Source organism: Cimex lectularius, unplaced genomic scaffold (genome assembly GCF_000648675.2).
Source record: "Cimex lectularius strain Harlan isolate CLEC.00 unplaced genomic scaffold, Clec_2.1 scaffold141, whole genome shotgun sequence".
In the NCBI taxonomy this organism is placed as follows: Eukaryota; Metazoa; Arthropoda; class Insecta; order Hemiptera; family Cimicidae; genus Cimex; species Cimex lectularius.
In genome coordinates, this window is record NW_019392838.1 from 270958 (window position 1) to 288615 (window position 17658).

The following is a 17658-nucleotide window of genomic DNA, read 5'->3' on the forward strand; positions in this document are numbered from 1 at the left end:
AGTAAATGAAAAATTAACAAACTGAGCCAGTTGTGTGTAAGAAAAAACTAAGATTTTAAACCTGCAATATTGTGTATATATACAATCACTTTCTTGAAAGTAATTTTGTGTCATTATTTATTAATGACTAATTTTATTTTGTTTCCCACTCATCAGAATATAATATCACGTTAAATTTAAAACTGCCCAATTATTTTTATTAAGTAATAAGTAAGAACAGCTTAATGTGATATATAATTGTTTTAATATTTGTCCTATTGATCATGATGATAATTGATTTTTGTCTTAAATGACCCGTAGTCAAGTTGTTATTAAGTCTGAGACAAAACAACAGTGTTTTTAAAATGATTTTAAAACTTTCACAGGTCTTTTATTACATTTCGATTAATATTATCATCCTATTCTTTTAAACAAGTATATTTTTACCAATAAAGTTTATTAGTGTCACATTTTTTGTTATAAATTGATTTTTTTCTCTTTGAGATAGTTAGAAAGACTCTGAAATAAACCAGGTCTTATTACATTTTCTCTAATTTTATTTAGAAGAAACCAGGAATTATTGACTAGTTGATCATACAAAAAAAGAAAGTAGAAATATGGACTCTTTCTACACTATCAACCATTTTTGAAAAAACAATACGTTTCGCCAGGCTGTAATAGTAAATTTGAAATGTTTCAGTCTTGATTTTTCAAGACACATTCTATAATCCTCTTGTAAATTATTTGATTCAGATCAACTAATCAGCCGTATTACAGAATTATTACCATAAATTTGTAAATAACTAAGTTATATTGTTTTTAAATAGAGTGCAAATGTAGAAAGTAGAAGCTGGTACAGCTAAATAAAATCAAATTTAAAAAACTTACAGTATTGATAAACTGAACAGATTGCACAATTAAAAAATGTGAAAACAACGTTTTTTTTCTTTTTTGAGTATAATTTGATATGGGCCTCATTAAATTATACATTTTTTGGCTAAAACAATTGATTTTTTTCATTGATTTAAACTAATCTGTAGGTTTAAATGCCCATGATGGCATATCCTAGCATTAATAAAAGTGCAATAATATATTTTAAAGTAAAGAGATCTAAAAGGAAACCCACTTTATTTTTAGTGTTTTTAATTTATAAACTTTGAATCCTTCGATCTAATATTCCAAACTTGTTTTTGTGAGTGTATTAGTTTATTTTAAATTAGAATATCATTACCATAGGAAATTATAAGTTATACGTTTTCAAGTAAATAGTTATTTTTTATTTTTATTTTAGTGTACACATTGTAAAAACAATGCTATATCATAATTTTGCCTACTATATACTTTGGCACATATATAATTTTTTTGGCATCCTTTTTGGTTTTGTATTTCTTGAGAAAAAAAATTTAATTTGATAAGCAAATTTTGTTGAGTTTCATTTCATCAGCCTTTTTTTAAGTTGGATTTTGTTTTGTTAAGTATAGTTTGTAAACGTGACTCTCACATGCCTTACTGCCTATCTTTTTTCAATTTATTTATTTTATTACTATTTTGTTTTATTTATCGCTTTCTTTGAAACATTTACATTAACATTATAAGTACTTTACCTTACACCAAACAATAATTTCATATAAAAAAATAAATGGTGAGAAAGTTTGAATGTGAGGATAGGTAGTTAGTAGGACCGAGTGGGTGTGAAAGAGAGAAAGAGTGAGAGAAAAAGAAAGGGCAGCGATTGAAATTTATGTAAAGAAACGTATTATTACTCATTACTCTTGAAGATGAAGTCCATCGAATAATGATTCAAAGTAGTGTTTTCAAATTACACTGTTTCTTTGACGTACAAGCCCTGCTTTACAAATGGTGATTACGCTTTTATCAGTGTGCAAGTCGCATGTTGGCTTCGTACATACAAATCAATTTCTTACCACCACGACATGACAAAGAATCTTCAAGACACACATTTGTTTGCTGTCTCGCTTCTGAAATGGTGAGTTAAAAACGCCTTTTCTATATATATTTTTTTCTTATACAAAATTTCCAAAAGTTTTCAATAATCGTAAAACCTCTGCTTATTTTAATGATGCATGAACGTTTCGCAACTTAATTTAACATTCAAAGAAAAGGACAACTTATTGGCTTTTTCACTTTTGGGCAATCGTATATAAATTTGACGGATGAAAAGGAAAATGCAGTCTCTCTTCTTTGAATTGTCAGCCTCTTCTATTGTAATTATTCGAAGTAAATAAATCATTGCCCTTCCTATGTGTACCATGAGTTGTCTTTCGTCTGTCTATGTATTCAATATTAAATGTGATTTTCCATTATTAAAAGTACGTAAAATAAACTTATTTTAGTGGCGTTATATGTCATATCATATTCATCATATCCCCGAACTTCATTTTATCTGTTGGTGTTGCTGTAGAAAATGAATGTATTCACTGAACAGTTTGGTGGTGAGAACAATGACTACAAAATGTAAACAACTTTTTATTTTATTATTATTTCCTTGTACCCAAACTCTTAATTTACAGATTGGCGGCTTTACATTTGTTTATTTTAAAAACATTTTTTTGTAATTTGTAAACTAACTAATTCATTTCTATTTAGATTCGCTTGATCTACCTGGTCACGAAGATGAAAATGATATAGGTCAGTGTCTCAATTTTTTTCCTGGCGTTTTAGAGTTAAATTGTTTAAAAACTGATACTAACAGAACTCCTTTTATTCCTCTTCACCAAGCAATTAACTGTTATGTTTAATAGTCAATCAATTCCAATCTATAGTACGGATTTCTCTTCAATGTAGATGACGCTATTGACTCCTTCTGCTAATTTTGTTTGCTAATCATTGTGTAAATCTTTTTTTTTTTTTTTTCACGCTCTGTAATAATTATGGTTCATATTTATCTACTCACTGTTGTAAATCAGCTTATTTCAAATCTATGTTTAGAGTTTTTTTTTAAATTTTATACCCGGAAAAATGGAGATTCAAAATACTACAGGTTAAATATAAAAAATATCACTGTCATCTAAGTCATAAATTAAATTAATCGATAATTTCCATTTGTTTTAATTAACATTAAAATAGTTGACTACCATTAAATACAATTAAAAAAACAATTTAATTTTTCATTAATAACATAACTTTTTATAAAAGCTTTTTATCATTTACAAAATTTTAAGTGAACCACAATATTAGCTATGAACTTTGCGTTAATAAAATTACCACAATTTGTCTTTAATAATTTAAATTTATAAATCTGTACTCTGAATATAGAAATCGGGCAGTCTTTTTCTCAATTTCATTTTTTATAATCATTATAAAAGCATAATTATTTTAAAGTAGTCAGCCATCAAATTACATTTATTTTTATTTTTTTAAATTTACGTATATTTTTTTTATAATAAAAAGTCACTGACTGGACTTCTCTTTGTTCGATTGTCTTTCCATACTAAAAGAAAACATTATATTCATAAATGTTAATGACAAAATAATTAATTTTCGAGGTTTGGTAAATTTTGGGAACTGTTATATTTAATAAAAAAAATTTAAATTGTAAAAAAAATGATTAAATAGCTAGATCGTAATGTGAATGCATGTTAGTTTCAAATAAACCAATATAAATTGTCGATTCAAAGAAATTTTTAACATCAATTTAATGAATAGTTACTCAATTTTATTTTCATAGATAACAGTACTAAAAGACCTCTTTAAAAAATCAAACTTGAATTTGTATTTTGTCCAGAAAATATTTTATTTGTTGCATTAAAAATATAAACCAGTTTAGCCTTTCGATTTATATATATTTCTTTTTTAAATCTTTGGAAATATTTACTCACCGTGTAATGTGAAAAGCACAAATGGAATGAAATGTTAAAAAAAAAAAAAAAATGAACCCACTATAACATGCAATAGGCTAAATGTTTACAGTGTCAGCCATCTTTTTATTCGAGGTAGTTTTGATTTTATTAACCACTCACTAGCGAATTTGATGCTCACGATAGTTTGGAATCGTACAACTACACGTACCAAATCATAATGTAACAAAAGTTGTTCCCACGGGGGATTTAATTATCCTAGATGTTTTCCCATGGTTTGCACTTCCACATTTTTTATATCTATCAATTGTTTATTTTAATTATAAATAAATCTCACTTTTTACTAAATAGGAAGTTTCTATTATCCTTTAAAAAGGTTTGGATGTTGTTTTCATGATTCCTTTTCATGTGAAGTTGCCTAGTGTTTATAATGGAAAATTGCCTAAGACTCTTCCATGTAAACTTGAATTGAATTGTTTTTGATAAGTCTAGGTAGCTAATTATAAACAATAAAAATATAGACACAAAATATAGACAGAACTGCATAAATATTGTGTCGAATATTTTCCAAATGTCTAGCCCAGAGACCAGACTTAAAGGCAGGTTTTCTGGATGTTTTATCTCACCAGGAAGAAAATACGGCCATGGTCAGCATATTTTTGTTTCTCGTAAGACTCTTAATCTTGGAAGGAAGCTCATTTTTTCACTAGAGAAATCTCCACATTAAAAAAATATATAATGTTATATAAATCTATGTTCTTGTTTGAATCGGTTCCAGATGGTTGATAAAATTCCTGCAGGTAGAATTAAAGTGTGATGTTCTGTGGTATGGTTCCATCCAAGGATGCTCCTCGAGTTTTCCCAAAGGAGAACCACACTCCAGTATACCTGAAAGAAAAAATTTTTTCTAACTGAGGGTAAAAAATAAAATTAGGTCAGCAACCAGCGATTAAAAAAATTACTGGTTAAAATAAACAACAAATAAGTAAAATTAACATAACAAAAAATTTCTTCATCAAACAAATATAATTCCAATATATGTCTTTTATAAGTACAAAATAAATTTAGGTGTTCAACAATTAAAATATTTCAATACAAAAAAGCCTTTGTTCAAAATCAAACAACTACACTCACAGGGAGCCCTTTCGAGAGGTAGACCACAGCCTGGCACAAGACAGTAGTCCTTAAAAAGGACATGCCCATATGAGTCCTCGGCTGTTGGGAGAAGCCCTAGCCAAAGCTTGCCAGGCTTTATATCATGGGTTCCTCAAGGTGCCTTGACTTAACTTCGAACAAGTTTGATATTAATTAATAGTGGAATATACTTAAAAATGCTCATTATTTATTTAGGAATTGACAGTGAAAACGAGAATCTTGAAAAACGGGAGAGTTGTAATTTTATAGGCACAATTGTCATTATTTTTTTTAAATTTAGAGAACACAGCTTTAAAAAAAATTTTAATTTAAATTAAAATTAGACAATATTTTGTCATTTATGATACACACAGAGATGTTTTGGCAATTTTACATGATGAAGCATTGTTTAAATATATATTTAATTTGTTTAAAAAAAATATGTTTATATGTGTGTATATATAAATATTTGTTTTTCTACAATATATCCAGTGGATCCAGTACATTTTTCAAGAAAAAAATTAAATATGTAAGATTTCGAACATCCCTGGAGATTCTTTTATAATTTAACCACTTATATTTATTTCCCAGCCAGTGGTAATATAATTCCTTATTATATCAAATGCCTGTTTGAACATAAATTTTAAAAATAACCGAGTCATTTTACAAAATGTGCACTTGATGTGATGAAGAATCATTTTCCTTCGTTATCAATTAATCGATGCTGTCAAACATTGAATATTTGATTCTTCAATAGGATTAGGATTTTCATAATAGATCTCAATAACATTTCCATAAATTTCTTTAATTTTCAATTGCTTGTTATTTTTAAATTATTTATCATCAGAAATCAAACTTCAGGTGTCACCCTTCCTTCGATTTCCTTGTTTATTTTCCTGAAATTGAAACTTTTAACATAAACTAGGATTATTTATTTTTAATTTAGTTTTATTTTATTTTTATTTAAAAAAACTGTACGAACCCAAACTGTTCACCAATTTGTATTCTCAAATCGATTTTATTCAACCATTTTAATTTTTCAAATGTTGTCTAACCACCAACCGTCATGAAATTTCAGCATCAAATTTAATATAAGCAGTATTTTTACTGATGAGAAAGCAATTATTGACCCGTGTGTTGAAAGATTCATTTGTGAAAAGGTTCTCCGTTGGACAGCTAATTAATTTTTATTAAATTAATTGTAAATTTGTGAGTGGAATAAAAGTGTCATCACCATTTTAATTTTGTGGCAAAACAATAATGTTCAAAATGTAAATTGGATCAACACAGGTTATGTTTCATTCCAAAAATAATACATAATTTTTACACTCTAAAGTTAAAAAACAAAAAAAAACATTAAAATTATTATGTAAGATAATTAGAAAAACCACATCACAAGAGTATAGCATACACCTCAATAAAAAAAAACGCATGAAGCATAAGCCTACATTTATGTACTTGCTATTCTTAACAATACCGCACGTTATTATCTATAAAAAATAACTATATGTATATACCATACATTAAATATATAGATAAATATACAATGTATTATGCACGTATATTATGCTAATTAAAACGCTTATAAACTTATTTGTCGTGAAGCATGCCAGAAGCATTTTGAAAGCATGAAATGCAAAATATAAGAGCTTAAGTTTTTTTTTAGTTATTAGAATAACATTTAAAAATTATATGTTTAGATAATTCTGCCCTTTGTAGTATTCACCATACGCTAATATATTTCAATATATCTGATTATTATTTGCCTATATGTGATTGTTGCGCGAGCTCCCAAAATATTTTTTGATGTGATCAGTATTGACTATTTATTCAAAATTTAACAAAAAATTGTTATTTTTATTCCTAATCGACTAAAATTGGAACGATAAAGGACGGTCTTCATTTTATTCTATGTATGCTTAATTTAATGGTCAAATTTGAATTTTTATTTATTTAGTTGTTTTTTATAAATAGGCGTTTTTTAAAGCTTTTAAAATATTTGGATATTAATTTTAATTTCTCACTCGCGTTTTGTTAATTTAATTTTGATTAAACATTGCTTTGTATACAACCGTTGTTTAAGATTAATTTTTCTAGATTAAAAGTTTGCATGCATCTAGTTTAGTTATTTTCTTCCCTCAGTATATAATTGATACTAAAAATTAAAACAATATTAGGAACCTCATCAGCATCATCATCGTTGTTTTGATTTTAATTTTATTTTCTGTCAAAAACTTTCAAGGGAAAAATAAGTCTTTCAAAAAAGAAAAATTAATCTTTTCGAACTAATGATTTACGTTAAATCGGAAAATTTTATGTCGTTGAATTTGAAAATTTTACATTCACGAACGGTTACAATTATTGTTTTCATTGAGAGAGAATCTCGTTACCTTTAATCGTTCTTAAATTTATTTATTTCCTATTATAAATCGTGTTCTTTGTTAGATTCAAACAAATTTAGCTGATTTTGTTTTTTTTCTTTTTTTCAGTGCGACAATTCGTTGGTGGTGCTGGTGATAATGTTCCTTGTAAGTACACAAAAGTTATTTGTTATTTACATTCGAACAAACACATTGTTACTAATCAAACAAAATCAGGGAATTATAGAGAATAATTCACATCAGCACATTCATAAAACTTTGGTTCTTAAACATTATATTAACTTTTACTTTTTTTATGCATAACACATTCTATTCCCCTTAATAGTTTTATATTTATCATGCATTTGTTTTTCATTATAGTTGCATTCATTCAACATAAAATAAACGTCAGCATGATGCAGTTGTAGTTCTTATGTATCTCCTTTATTTGACATTTTATTTCTTCCAAGTTGAATGATCCTGAGTAATTGTTGTTCTTTGTAATGTCTTATATTCGTACGCATCTTGAAAAGGTATCCTGTAATAGTGAGCATTATGCAAATATTTTTTTTTTTAACAAGTTATCACCATTTTACAAACACACCATCAATAGGAACCAATGAGCAATTTTATCATAATTATTATTATCAACGTGTAAAACCAATAGTAAAACATAAACCTTTTTTTTTCAACTCTATAATTTTAATGTGATTTACACCGTAATACAATTGCTAAAAATATTTTCACTTAGAAACAGAACTCCTAAGCTTAAATTATAGTAAACATTTGCAACCATTAATATAAACGCTTAGAATTTAAGATTAATGTCAAGAATGCATGACCATATGTCTAATACACCATGTTCAACTTGAGCACATCCACTCTGGAGGTAATTAAAGTAGTTAATAGTACAATTTAAGAATTATATTTATTTAGAAATCGTGAGATGCGGTCTGGTGTGATGTAGGTTTCAGAAAAACATTTTCTTTATCGTGCCAACGTTTCGATCTTTATTGAGATCATCTTCAGGGCCTGGGATTTACAAACATTGTTCATGTATTTGTTAAATTTAAACAATGTTTGTAAATCCCAGGCCCTGAAGATGATCTCAATAAAGATCGAAACATTGGCACGATAAAGAAAATGTTTTTCTGAAACCTACATCACACCAGACCGCATCTCACGATTTCTAAATAAATATCGATTAACGGTCACTAATCACCACACATTAAGAATTATAGTAAAAATAAAATTTTATAAATATTAAAACTAAACACTTCAAAAATGTATTATTTATTGTTTATCCAATAGAAAATGAATATTATTTAGGTTATACTCTTGTAGTCTTTGTTTGCTTTTCTAACAACGAAAATAATAAGACAATTTGTTGAAGTTTTCCTGAAAAATTTATTTCAACTTACTAAACATATTTTTCTACTCTCATTTACTCACAGACCATACATAAATATTTAATAATAGTTTATAGTGTGATTACATATAGACTTTTTTTATTGTATTTTTCTCATGGATTTATTTACCTATTGGGCATGTAATAACAATATAAAACATTCGTGGTAAAGCTAGTTTCATTATCTGGGAAGAGATTATGATAGTCTGTTTTATAGATCTAGGTGCCCAATGTCCAAACTACAATGTTTACCAGCAACAATTGATTTACGTATTTCACAAGAAAAATAGTTCATCGTTAATCAGAATTTTTTTTGCACTACATTCCCTGGCTTCCTTAGTTTCTTCCATGCAACTCGTTCACCTGCTTTCGTTCTCCATCTTCTTAACCCTACCTTCCTCAAACTCCTCTAACCATCTTCATCTACGTACCTCCTACATTTTGCTCATGGTCCTGTCCATACACCTTCTTACTTCCTTTCTACAGGTCTATTTCTATGATTTGCTCACGGTTCTGTCCATATACATTCTTTCAATATGAACCAGTCGAGCTTGTCCCCCTTAATTTCCATCGCAAAGTCTGATGATGGGTATAACTTCCTAAGCTCCCTATTCACTCTTATTTTCCAGACCTCGTTTTCCAGTTGGGATCAAATATTCTCCTCGATAATTTCTCTCCCAAATTCTAATCATATCGCAGTCACTCTGCCTAAGCAACTACGTTTTGTTCGCACACATATTGTTTGCCAGGAAACATTTCAACTTAAGAAAAAAAAACCATTGGTGTAATTAGGGGCTGTCTAAATTATTCTCGCATTTTCCTGAGGTTTTAACCCGAATGTCTAACTATGGATTCAGATCAGTATGTAAACGTTGAGTATTTTCTCCAATCGTTCATCATTTATTTGTAGTTGGTCCTTGCTGCTTTCTTCCTGTCAGATGTATTTTGTTGTATCTCCATAATTCAGTGGTGAGCTTTCATACAAACTATAAGTTCATCACCTCACAGGACTCAAAGAAATTTTTTATATATTTGTTTGATAAAAGGCCTATATTTATTTCTAAGTCGATTCACGACTGTTGTTCAAAAGCTTTGTTTTTTTTCACAAACAAGGACTAGACAAAGAAAAAGGAAATTTCTGTTATAACTTGGAAACTAAGCCAGATGTCATCTCACCACTCACCACCAATTTAGTCAAATCTTTAATCAAACATATCACATTCTCAATTCTTAAGGTCATTCACACAAAGAAATTAATATTCTGAAACAACCGTCATGTGAAATGGTATTGATAGCATGGTTCGCTTTGTATGCATACCAATTTGGCTCACTTAAAAACCATAAATTCAAAATAACTAAATGTAGAATAAATTAGCGTAAGTTTTATTCTCTAAATATCCCAAATTGTTTTGCATTGTGTAAGTAATTATCATCCAGATAATTAAATGCCAGAAATGTTGCATTATTTTTTTCTTAATGAATATAACAAAGAAACCTTATGGAATGTATAAAAATACCATCTCATATTAGGGGTTATGATATATGCTATGAATATGTGTGGTGTGTGTGTGAGAGAGAGAGTGTGAGTGCGCGCGTGTGATTGAGTGTGTAAGTGTGCATAAAAAAACAGCAATGTAAGATTAGAATGAATGTTGCATGAAAATAAATAAATTACTTATACATTATTTCTTTCAATTCTAATATTATAGAGTTGATATTCCAACTTTAAGCGATACAATGTATATGATATTGATATGATATTAATATAATATTTAATTATAACCGACTGAGATTATTTTAATCAATAAAAACTGATGTTATATGTATATGTTTCATCCACATACCAAAATAGACATTACAACTTTTTTAATTATTAGTTAATCAAGGTCATATTAAATATTTTTATAACAAGTTTTTGCACTATCTACAAGCTTTAATTTTGTAGAGGTTTTGGTAATTTTAAGGTAAGTATAATTGTTACAATACAGATGAAAGACTGACTGAATATAATGTATCATCTGTTGACTTAGGAGATTAATAAGGAACGTATTGTATACGTAGCAAGAATGTAATATGTTGCCAGTATTTGTAAGATTTTTATAATGTATGAACAGAAAAATATGTAATTATTGATGCTATAGATTGTATAAACCCACAACGGACCAAATATGTTGCCACTTGTTAAGGACAAAATCACTGAATACAAAAACATGTTCAAAAATTTGTCACCAAAGCCACAAAACTAACTCCGTCTACATTAACTGCATTTTGGTTTTGACGGTTTATTTCTTTGTTTTGATTATTTCAATTATTTTTGGTTGGTTTCTATTGTTTTCCTTTACAGCTTGTTTTCTTCTTTGTTCATTGTAGTTATTTACACAACTTGTCATTGTAGAATTTGATTTTACTTTTTTTATTTGATTTTTTATTTTGTTTTATTTTGTGTTGTTATTTTACTCTTTCTAATTTTACAGGTCTATCGAAAGGGGTTGGATTTATACGTTTTGACCAACGGATTGAGGCAGAGCGAGCAATCCAAGAGTTAAATGGCACTATCCCAAAAGGATCATCAGAACCCATAACCGTGAAATTTGCAAACAATCCTAGTAATAATAATAAAGCATTACCTCCATTGGCCGCATATTTAACACCACAGGCAGCACGCCGTTTTGGTGGGCCAATCCACCATCCGACAGGTCGCTTCAGGTACATTCCACTGTCACCACTCTCCAGGTAGGGTCCCTACCCACCTAGCCTAGCCATAGACAATATGTCATATCCAACCAACCCTACCCATTCACAGCATATACCATAATAAAAAATTGATCAAATCATTTCCCCTTAAAAATTGAAAAACAAACTTGACAAACAGCAACTGTAAATGATCAAGTTTTACTTAAAAGTTGTAAAATATACTATTATTTTTAACAACTGAACTATGAACACAAAAAATTGATTAAGTAATATAAAACTAACAATTTTGGATATATACAATATGTTAATTATTAAACCAGTTGGTTTTAAATATTGCACTAGAAAAGGTTTTATCTACTAATAATAAGGATTGTAGGTTTAAGAGATCTTTATAAACATAAATTCACTTTTAATAATAAATGTTTCTTAATTTCTGTCAATATGTGGTGGAAATTAACTTATTCTAGAATAGTTATTAAAATATAAAGATTTTATAATCATCCATCGCCCTAAGACCATTTATTTCTGTAAACATAATCATACTCCCTACATCAACTTAAACCTCGTTTCATACATAATCGCTCTGAAACTTCCGAATAAATAGCTTATGAAATTTATATCAATCAAATAGCTTAATAGATTATGTAATGACATGTAATATAATAAGAACTATTTTTATCTGCACCTAAGTGTAGAAAATGTAATAAAAATGTAGCCCTGGGATGGCAAAGAATAAACATCAACTTGATTGCCAAATTTCATTGATTTTTTTCTTAACCTTCACTCATGATATCACTGAACCTCAAAAAAAGTGATACAAAAGAAAAACCCCACAGTGAAATGGCGAAATGATTACTTATTATTTATTTATTTCCTTTGATTTTTTATGTTTGTTTTTTTTTTGGTTACAATTTGTTAAATTTATTTTCAAGAGAACATAACTTTTAGTTTACGACTGACATTAGACACTAGCAACTTATTCTAGCTTTCTGGACTGTGACAACGTGACAAGTCAAGTGGTCAATTTAACGCTTCAAAGAATTTTGAGTCAATTACAACCTAGAAACAGCATGAAAAAAATGTTTGTATAAATGGGCTTTTGTATAATCCATCCCACCATTTATGTTAAGAGATTATATAATGTCTAACATTTTTTTTTTTCATAAAGAATATTTATTAATAGCTTGCCATATATCAAGAAATGTTAAAGCTAATTTTTCAATTCTTGCTATGTAAATGGGCCAACATTTAATCATACTGATCAATGTTACACTACAATTAATGAATATTCTTAAAAAAATCAATTAAGTATGAACTTATGCATTTCAGAACTTGTTAACATTACATTTAAATGCTTCGCTATCTGTTAATTGAAATTCTAATGTTATAAAATGTATTTTTTTTTAATTTCTCATTTTCAAATTTTTATCAAGTTCTTACAAAAAGAATTGTAGTAACTAAAACAAAAATATAAATTAATTTAATTTTTTTTATGATTATAAACTTGTCAAGCAATAAGAAAACCGCAAAATTGTTTTTCTGCATGCAATTGCACTTGGCTCAACAAAATTTCTTTTGTTCTTCTTTTGTAATAATGGAATGCATTTATATTCTTAAATTTTAAAATTGGGGGGAGGGTTTCCTCATATAACATATTGTACTAGATTTCTATAAATCATAATTTTCAATAATAAAATTCAGCTTAATTGGATTTTTAAAAAAGTCAATATACCAGATATAGTTTGATGTATGATCGGTACTATGGTTAACGGGTAGAATAAAAACAAAATTCCAACTTTGCCAAGTTTTTGACCCGAGCATCAAGGTCATCATCAGGGCCTATATTTTATTTTTATTTTTATTCTACCCCTTGGCCATTATACCGATCATACATCAAAGTAAACTTCAAGTCGTTGATACCTTCTCTTCCATAACTTCATCAGATATAGTTTAATGCCGTGTAATTAGTTATTTTAGACTATTTTCGCTCTTACGTTTTATTAAAATAAAAAGTATAAGAAATTAATGTGTACATTTTAAGCTTCATCGATTTATATCATTCAATTTGTCTTCAAAATTCTAAATTGTAATCATTTTTTTTCTGTTTTGTTTTTAAGGAATACTTTTGTAAGTAGTTGTGTTTTTACAATTTGTTTAGTCAGGCTGTTATGAAAACGTTTCCGTATCAATGCAAGCACACACACACACACACACCACACACACACACACACACACACACACACACACACACACACACACACACACACACACACATATATCAAAACGATCCATATAATTTCATTTTTCCACTGCTGCCATATTAAGCATTACTTAAGTTATAATATTTAATAAACGAAATCATATAAGTACATTCAACAACAACACATCTAACAAGTCACATGCTATTTTTAACAATATTTCTATAGTATATTTATTTTTAACTGTTAATTACTTAAATGTTAATATAATTATGAACTAAATAACATAAATTAATTGAATAGTATTTTAAGATATTGAAACTAATTCACGTTATTCGATTTTTTTTAAACAAAAAATTTTGTATCAAAAACGCTTAATTAAAAAAAAAAAAAAAAATGGGCTCTGTGTTTGAAAATATATATGGCCATTATATTGTATGTATATCCATGTTGCAATTTTTAAATTGTAAATTTTTAATGAATTGTTTATATTTTACTTATGGTGCCTGTAGTTTTTGGACGGAAATGTTTCAAAATTGCTAAAATTTTGCTATGAATAATTTTTTTTACCTTGTTTTTTACAAAACCCATAGATTTAAGTATTTTATTTATGTTTAAAGAAATTTTATGTTAAAAACACGCATACACATACACTCCACTCTCACTGATTATTTTAAAATTGTTTTTGTTTATTGGATAAATTCATATACTAAGCAAATTCTTTTTAAAATCTAAGAATCGTAGCAATAAAAGCTCAAGAAAACAATGAAAGCCAGTTTTTCTGAGAAATAATCTTCATTTAACATATTACATATGACCATGTTGCTACTTTCAAATTGAAAATTTACTATGAATTGTTTATATTTTATTTGTGGTGCCAGTAGTTTTTCAATGTAAATGTTTAAAAATTGCTAAAATTTTGCTATGAATATGATTTTTTACCTTGTTTTTTACAAAACCTGTAGATTTAAGTATTTCATTTATGTTTACAGTATAATTTATGTTTAAAGAAATTTTATGTTAAAAAACACGCATACACATACACCCCACTAACACACTGATTATACTAAAATTGTTTTTGTTTATTGGATAAATTCATGCAATTTTTTTTTTAATCTAAGAATTGTGACGATCGAAGCTCAAGAAAATAATGAATTTTTTATTTTTTCTGAGAAATAATCAACATTTAGCATGTTACATATAACCATGTTGCTAGTTACAAATTGAAAATTTACAATGAATTGTTTATATTTTACCTGTGGTTCCAGTAATTTTTCATCGTAAATGTTTAAAAATCACTAAATTTTTGCTATGCATATGATTTTTTTACCTTCTTTTTGCAGTTTAATTTATGTTTAAAGAACTTTTATGTTAGAAAACACACATACACATACACTCCACTAACTCACTGATTATTTTAAAATAGTTTTTGTTTATTGGACAAATTTGTATACTAAGAAACTTTTTTAAATCTCAGAATTGAGATAGTAGCTCAAGAAAATAATGAAAACCAATTTTTTCCTAAGAAATTATCGTCACTTGACATAACAGTGTCCTAAAAGTCTAAAATTCCCAATAAGCATACAAGATTCTTCTTTAAACAAAGTTCTATGAGTTTTGTTAACAATATATAAATAACTAATATAATTTGCTGTATTTTACTGCTATATTCATTACTAAAGTCAAATGAAAGGGGAATGGTAAATATTTATAGTTTTAAATGAAGGTTTCACCTAGTTTGCTACTTATATTTGCTTTTTTGTTTGCCTACATTGCTTTAATTGTATGTCTCATTTTTAAAAACATGGCAAGCCTATGTCTAAAAATATTGAATGATTATGTGCTCTAAAAATTACAAGTTAAAGACTTGCTCTAACGAAAATTATCTCCATAAAATTATTAACCAGTTTCCAATAAGAAACTAATATTATATTATTTTTATTGTGTTTTACACAGTGCTTTATTACCTAACATTATCAGGTGTTATATTGTTTTTTTGTTTATATTTTTCTGATGGCACAAACTCTTACAACACACATCTGACTGACACAAAAACGTTCCCATTATTTTTTCCTTATGCTTCCTCAAAATACCAGTAAAAACCTTATGCAATGCCTGGAGGTGGTGAAAAATTATATATTATTTCAATTATATTTATGCATGTACTTACCTTATGTTGATTTTATAGAGTTAGATTAATGGTGATGGTTAAATTGCAATTTTGTGTCGAAAATCTAAAAGAGACAATAAAATCGTGAATTGTAAACTAAAATTTAACCAGCATATTCAGACAAAATTGACAATATTTTTATAAAATTGCAGAATTAATTCAATATTTTGTCGATTTATTAAAGTTGCGATTGGACATAACAAATTTCATTTTATATATATATATATATATATATATATATTTCCCCCTTTTCATTTTGTAGTTCCTTGTTTATATTTTATTTTTCCATTTTAATTTTAATTTTTATTATGATTTTTTATGTTTTTTTTTGTTTTGTTTTTTGGTGACAAGATTTTAGTTTTGACATTTTCATTGGGTTATTTGATTTCTTATGGTTCGTTTGTGTATTTTGTTTTAGCACTGGCAAGACTATGCTAGCCATAAACAAAGGTTTACAGAGGTTAGTATTTGTGTTAACTAAGCCCTTTTATTGTGACATTAGCATGAGTGATAGCACCTCAAAATACAAGATAACAACAGATTGTGGCTAAAAATTAAAATTACTTTACTTTTTTTACCATTATTTAATTTTGTATCATTTTATTATTTTGATTTGCTACAAGTACTATAAAACGTGTGATAGATTTTATTGTAATTAGAGTAATACTTAATTAACAATCATATGTGATACATATTACTCTTTAAATGTGCTTTCAAAATGCACCTAGAATTGACATAAAATTGGGGGATTATTGACATAGCAATAATTAGATTATTATTTTATTCCCTTAACCAATGAACCTGTTTTGTTAGACGTAAATGAGTAATCAATTAAAATATTTTATTTTTAAGTAGAGTATGTTTTTAAATTTTAAATTAATAACTACCATGTAAAACACAAATTTGCCTAACACCTTTAAATACAGGAAAAATTAACAAAAATAATCAATATCCAACACCCCAGTAAATTTTAATAAGAATAATCAAATTCATTGGTGAATAACTACATCAGAAGTACAGTATGTAACAGTATAGTTCGTTATGATGCTTCTATATATTTTTTTAACATTTCTTAATTGCTAAATGTGTTGAGAAGTGTTTGAATTTTGCTAATTCTTTTTATTTATTTTTTTTTTTTTTTAAGTGCATGATATTTCATCATGTATTTCACAACACAAAATGTCTATTTATGTACCTAACTTAACTTACATGTATTATTGTTAATTATTCTTTAATTTATATTTTATGGCAGTTTCTGTTTTGATTTTGCTCTGCTGTATTTTCAATTGTTAGTCAGATTTCTGCAAAGCTTCAATGTCCTATTGAATTGTTTGTAATAATCACCAATTATAATTTTATGCGTTGACCTACTGTTAAATTTGTAGATTATGAATGTTCCATTTCTATCTAGAAAATACTTCATTGGGTTGTTGCAGATGATTCAGTACAAGACGAATAATCAGAATTTATCACTTTATTACAAAGATACTTTTCTTTTTATTGTACCAAATAGGTCATTGGTCTCATTTTACTATCGCATCTTAAAACATTGGCATAATCACAAACCAACAAACAAAATATTCAAGAATCGTTACTATAATTGATATTAAATATTGTTAATTGAAAACAAACCAAACCTAAATATATTTCGAATAGCGACAAAATTGTCGTTTCTGATTTATATATGCATGAGTATTTAAGTCACAACACAAACTTTGCCCAAACAAATCAACATTACATATGTATAAATAAAAGTAATAAAAATGAATTATTACAAAAAAAAAAAAAAAGGATCAAAATTATTTTATAAGAAAATCACAAGAATGACTGAAAAAAAAATCGCTTTCAGTGGGTGTTTGTTTGCGTGGGTCTTTCAATAATAGACAGCATCTTTTTC

General features: G+C 27.3%; 1 protein-coding gene across 16 annotated transcripts in view; it reads left to right on the forward strand.

Annotated features, from left to right (window-relative positions):
* The window catches only part of LOC106671612 (ELAV-like protein 3), a 91615-nt gene that overhangs the window by 64613 nt on the left and 9344 nt on the right, over window positions 1-17658 (forward strand). For 6 of the 16 annotated variants that reach the window (XM_014402552.2, XM_014402600.2, XM_024228609.1 and 3 more), the window contains 4 exons: window positions 2587-2628; window positions 7421-7459; window positions 11174-11405; window positions 16180-16221. In XM_014402552.2, the coding sequence (XP_014258038.1) occupies window positions 2587-2628; window positions 7421-7459; window positions 11174-11405; window positions 16180-16221 (355 nt within the window). Of the gene's footprint in view, window positions 1-2586; window positions 2629-7420; window positions 7460-11173; window positions 12153-16179; window positions 16222-17658 lie in introns of those variants that run through there. The other 10 variants (XM_024228605.1, XM_024228607.1, XM_024228606.1 and 7 more) reach the window with 10 other exon arrangements.